The sequence below is a fragment of the Mirounga leonina genome, unplaced genomic scaffold (assembly GCF_011800145.1).
Source record: "Mirounga leonina isolate KUSES-001 unplaced genomic scaffold, KU_Mleo_1.0 Mir_174, whole genome shotgun sequence".
NCBI classification, from domain to species: domain Eukaryota; kingdom Metazoa; phylum Chordata; class Mammalia; order Carnivora; family Phocidae; genus Mirounga; species Mirounga leonina.
This window is the reverse complement of record NW_023270451.1, coordinates 36,250,068-36,256,067: the sequence shown is the minus strand read 5'-3', so window position 1 is coordinate 36,256,067 and position 6,000 is coordinate 36,250,068. Positions and strand designations below refer to the sequence as shown.

Genomic DNA, 6,000 nt, shown 5'->3' with positions numbered 1-6,000 from the left:
GCCTGATAAGTTATAATTCTTCCTGCTTTTATATATTTTTTTAATAATTTTTTTTAAAGATTTATTTATTCATTTGAGAGAGCGAGAATGAGAGAGAGTACATGAGAGGGGGCAGGGTTAGAGGGAGAAGCAGGCTCCTCGCCGAGTCGCCAAGCAGGGAGCCCGATGCGGGACTCGATCCCGGGACTCCAGGATCATGACCTGAGCCGAAGGCAGTTGCTTAACCAACTGAGCCACCCAGGCGCCCCCCTGCTTTTATATTTTTAAGGGAAGAGAAGACTCAAGTTTTTTTTAAATGTGGAGTATAAATATATCATAAAGAAAGTAAATTATAGTGTAGAATTGAATGTAAACTATTAAACAAGCCCTGAACCAAATTTAAGAAAACTGAAATTGGTGCTTATGCTTTAGATTGCATATCACTCAGCTTTAGTGATCTCGGCATTAGGGCTTTAAAAAAAAGAAACTTCTAAGCAGAGAGATGCCTACATTGCACTAGTCTGCATGTATTCAGAGGTCAAGATGTCCTGGTTTTGTGTAATGTTTCCTAACTCAATTGTCCTTTCTTCTATTTTCCTTCAATCTACCTCCAACTGTGAAACCCAGTTTTTGAGAAAGATGGCTCATACCCCAAAACACCTTCTCATCTCCCTGCTTCCTGAATCTCCCTGATAAACTACCCTGTGATTTTTCATGAGGTAAAATCAGGGACATGAAAATGGGGTCCAGACACAGCAATTCCTAGACTTCTAGAGCCCCATGTGTATCAGACTACAACACAAAAACACCCAAGCTAGGGTTGGCTCCTGCCCTAATGATTCTGAATGACTGTCAATTGTTCAATGAGCCAGATTTTTGTTTTTAATAATGCCCTTTCCAATGAAATACTTAAATGTATACATTTCTTGAATTTGAATGAGAACACACGGTCCCAGTCGTGCTCAGTCTGGTGATGCATCCCCAAAGTGTAGCATTTCTGCTGGGTAAGAGCAAGGGTCTGCCGGCTGGAGAGGAACAGCCACCAGTATCCCCACAGAAGACTGTCGGGCCAATTGTGTCTCTACACCATCCCGCCACCGACACGCAAGGGACAGGTCGTGACAATGGAGAGTTGGCGCTCCTTATGAACAGGCTTGAGTCTAAGCTCTTTAGAAAGAGGTGTTCCTGGGTGAGAGTCCTTAGGAGTCCTAGTGAATTTAGGAGTCTGGCCTTTCTCCACCGCTCTGCTCTTTCTTTTTTGCCCAGTGTGCCCCCACCTTACCCCTTGTACACGCAGAAGAAAGTTTTACACAAAATGAGCCCCACGTTGACGTAGGCATCCCTCCCCTTCCATCTGGATAAAAGCCCAGAAGGGAGCTAGTAGGGGAGATGCGGAGGTAGGGATCCTTTGGATCACTGTGGTCAGGGTCCCGAGGCGTGGCCGATCAGGAGCCAGCCAAGAGTAGACCCACAAACATATCAGGCTTTTCCTTCCTCCATCAACCTCTCAAATCCCAATGAGGTCACTGAAATGAAAGAGAATCAGACCAAGAGAGAGGGGGAGGAAGAGGACGACGACGAGGGAGAAGAAACCCAGACAGAAAAAGGCCATCAGACAAGGTCGCTTTTTCTGGCGACACAGCAACTGCGAGGAGCGTGGTACTGAATATATCCGCCCGCTCAGCCTGGGGACCGAAGGACTCGCAGAAGCACTTTGTGTTACCACGAAAACAAAGGAGAGGAGACGGGAGGGAGAGAGAGAGGGAGAAGCTCTGAGCAGTTCCGCTTTGGATCTCCGGGAAACAAGGTTCATCTCCTCCGCAAGGAAAGAAAGGGGAGCCTGAAGGGTCTGGGAGGTGAGAAGGGAGCAGGTTTCCTGCGGAGACTTGGGACGCGGCAGAACTCTGGACAGCGCCTCGCGAGCGGGGCTCATCGCTCCTGGCTCCTCCAGGTTTCTGGCTCCTTCTTGAAAGCCCTTCTTCTGGTGCACTCTCCTCTCCTGGACTCCGACCACCAGACCCAGGAAAATCCTACGATTCCTGTCTGAACGTGCCAGGGGGTGGAGCGAGTCGGCCTCTGGCCCGGTCCGGGAAGAGGGTCTCCGGTTCTGGAAATCTAGTCCTTGTGGATAATGCTTCGCTGGTGAAGAAAGAAAAGTTTTGGGGTCTGGTAGGGGGCGGAAGGGGTAAGGAAGATAGTGGAAGGAAGAAGGTGGATGGTTGGTTTCCCTCTCTGATCTGGAAGGAATGATGACCGAGGAAGGATGTGCACCAGCGGCCAGATTATTGGGAGCCTCTTGGTGCTCTCTGTGCTGGAGATAGGGCTGGGGGTGTCCAGCGTGGCCGTGGGGGCGGTCAGCTTCAGCCTGGCCCTCCGAGAGCACAAGCCGCAGCTCGGAGACTCGTCCCCGGTATGGAGCGGGGTGTGTGTACGTTGAGCCATTTCACTCTCTCTTTACCTCTTTACGGTGATGGTCAGTGTGCGTGCGTTAGTCACTCCCTCCCTGGGGGAGAAAATCATAAATCTCCTCTGGCTTGCATGTAGGTTCTTGTTGGCAGACTCTGCCTCTTTATGTTGTCCTTTTATTTACTAATTGTTTTTCCCCCCCCTCTTACCTTGGCCTAAGACCAAATTAAATGGCTTTGTTTAAAGTTGGGGGTGGGGGAGGGGAGTTTCCACTAGCAGAAGCTGCATAAGGCTGCTTAGTGGTGCTGATTAGGGAGTCACACCTGTCAAGGGCAGACTCACTTAGCCTGTTTCTTTTACAAGGAAAATCAAAATGAAAGTGTTACATCATTTTCTTGTATGCAAGGGTAGATTTATGCATTTATTTCTGGGCAGCAGGGTCCAAGGTACAGTAAAGGCGGCACTGATATAACAAAAAGAAATGTGTGAGTGTAAAAGGAGTATTTTATCCCAGAAAACATTGCTCTTAATCTTTCTTTGCTAGCTTTCTGATACTTCACATCTAAAAACTCTTTTGTAAATTCTAGGCAATAAGTTAAACAATGAATGGTATGATATGTAACAACATTCTAATTGGAGAATAACTCAGCTTAAATAGTACCTAATGCTCAGAGAAAAGGTCATAATTTCCTCTAGGTCAGATGTCAGACCCAATGACCTTCTTGTTTGCTCTGGGTGAATCTCCAGGAAAGCCTCAGAGACCCACTCCTTCCACCAACGATCAATAAAATGACTGCACTATTCCTAGTGTGGACCTAATTGTGAAAATAATTTTTTCTTCTCCTTTAAGTTATATACCTTCTACATCCTTCTTGGTTTCTAGCTTGATTCCAGTTTCCAAGATAATTTAATAAGATGCTATTCTGTCACTGATGATCAATAGGTGTAATTAACAATCATGGTTTGGTTATTTGTGCTTTGAATCACTGAGGGGGAAAAATGACTATGGGTTTAAGAAAAATCCTTTTGAAGTAAGTCATTTTTGAGGGAAGTTCTAGTATTTTAAAAAGTGGTACAATTGTGCTTTGGAAAAATGGTTTTTATATTTTAATTTTTCAAAATGAGGCAAATGCTTTTAAATTGCAGAAGTTAAAAGGAAAAGTAAAAATGGTACTCAATTTCCACACTGACTTTTTCCTAAGAATCCTTGTTCTGAATTCAATAAGTTACTATCAACCTGCAAATAATTACCTTTTTATTGATTATGTAATTTTTTATCAATATACACTTTAAATTTAAATATGAAAGGCTAAAGGCAAACCTTAAATTTGGTCATTTTATATCTTATATATTATTATTATTATTTAAACAGAAATAAACTTTAAAACTTCTATCAGACAATTGTCAAAATGAAATAGAATACCAACATTTAAAACAAAGGGGAGAAAAAGTGACCTTTTGATGGCTTACAAGGGAGAAGACTCAAATACTCTTCAAATCACTTCCCCTCTTAAATGTGAGAAATTGGGTGAATAAACATAGGTTGTCTCTAAATAGTATTAAAGTATCCATTTTATTTTCAAGAATTAAAAAAGTGGTTACATTTGCTTGGTATCGCATAAGAGAAATAATTATTTTTTTCCTTCCCAGACTATTTACCATTATCTAAATGAGTCAACATATGTATTTGTACAAAAAAATAAATTTTTGAATCAGCTCAATAAAAAGCAAGTAAAAGAATAATATGTATAGTCATTATCATAAAGAATTAGTTCCATTTTCAACTGGTTCTTTAGAGTAACCAAAATTCAGCTAGGACCCTCAAACAATAGTTTTGAATTCTGTCATCTGATTCAATAAAAATTTTTAAAGAATGCATGTAATTGAATTAATGGATTTGAAACTAGGAGACCCAAATGGGTCACTTTTTGATCACTTTCATAAACTCAAGTTAAAAAAATCAAATTTGTGAAGAAATACTCAGTTTTGATCACTACTTATTACATTATAAACTTGCCAAATTGATTTTTTAAATTGTTTCTCAGAGGTCATTTGTGATATAGTCTGAATTATCTCTTATATCTGTCAATGATGAATTCACTTAACCAGTATCAACAGAGGGCTTACCATGTGCATTTTACTTTTTAACACAAAGACCATTAAGATGAATCAGAATACCTAGCAGAAGAAACGAGAGGAGTACATCACTAACTTTATCAGGGGTGAGAAATTAAAGTTTGACCTTAGAAAGATACAGGGGCAGATGAAGGGGAGAGAATTTGGGGAGGTCAGTGAAATATCCATGGGAGAACTGTTTTCTCTTGATCTTGACAGTTTACTGGGACTTGTAATTTATGTATCACAGTGTTAAGTAATGCATCACAGAGTGAAATCTGAAGTCTACCTGGGTGCAGATCCCAGATCTGTCATTTACTATCTGGATGACTACCAAAGTTTCTCATATTCTGTAAAATAGGGTTGTTAAAAGGCACAAATGAAATAATGCTCTTAGTAAATGCATGGTGTGTAGTAAACATTGAATAAATGCAAGCCACTAATACTGGGTGCACAGACTGGCAGTGAAGGGCATGAGAAATGAGAGCCTTTCAGGCAGCATGGATGAAGGTACAAACGGAGACGTATGGGTTATGTTCCAGGTGGAATAGGCTCTTCTATTTTTCTGGGGCTTATGTGTGAGGGGAAGATAAGGATGGAAAGAGGGCTGGGGCCAGACCACGGGAGGCTGTGTGCCAGCTGAAAGCAATAGATTTATTTCCTCATATTTTTAATAATAATAATAATAATAATACCACCAATTCTTACTTCCCAAAGAGATTCAAGTAGATGCAGAGGAAAGCTAGATCGAAAATTATCACTCTCTTTGGTATTTTATGAATTTAAAAATCTATATTATTTATGAACACTAGATGGGATTTTATAATTAACCTGTCACGATAACCACAGTCTATAATCAGGGTGTGTTTTGATCAGTGCCATGAAGTTTTTTTCAATACATTATTGTCATTATTACAAGATCTTTTCATTAAATTTTAGAAGTCAAATAAAACTGTACTATGAAGGTATTACTTTTTATGTATGGATTCTGACATCATAAGCTTTTTATCTAGGTCAAGTGCACTAAGAATTCAGGCAACTATTTTGATCTTTGAACCCAAATACACACATTTTTTAAAATGTGGCTTAAAAATAAAATAGTAAAATAACATAAAGAGCTTAAAAATCCATGGGATGGATACTAATATTTCCAGTCACTATTTCATAATCAGGCAAGGGTGCTTTCTGTGATCACTATGGGCAATTAGCAGGAAAAAAAATATTTCACTATAATTTCATAGAGAAAGAAAGATGTAAATGCCTTATAGGATTTTAGCTTCTTCTTATTCACTTGTTATAGCTGATAGAGTCACCTGTTGAAAGCCTAAAAGAAGACATTACTGCTAGATAACAATGAGAGAACCATTGGGTGAACTGTTTTGGAAAGACAGTCATGTAAAATATAATTGATGTGTAAGATTTATTGACGGAGTTAAATAGACAAGGCTGTTTCCAAGTTGCTATGTGATAGTCACTTTTCTCCATCTCCAGTGCATCATC

The 6,000-nt window shown here is 40.2% G+C and overlaps 1 protein-coding gene across 3 annotated transcripts in view; it reads left to right on the top strand.

Moving 5' to 3' along the window:
• Positions 1 to 2,106: 2,106 nt before the first annotated feature.
• The window catches only part of TMEM196 (transmembrane protein 196), a 51,039-nt gene continuing 47,145 nt past the window's right edge, over positions 2,107 to 6,000 (top strand). For 2 of the 3 annotated variants that reach the window (XM_035021430.1, XM_035021428.1), the window contains exon 1: positions 2,107 to 2,389. In XM_035021430.1, the coding sequence (XP_034877321.1) occupies positions 2,243 to 2,389 (147 nt within the window). In that variant the 5' untranslated portion in view covers positions 2,107 to 2,242. Of the gene's footprint in view, positions 2,408 to 6,000 lie in introns of all 3 variants that reach the window. The other variant, XM_035021429.1, reaches the window with a different exon arrangement.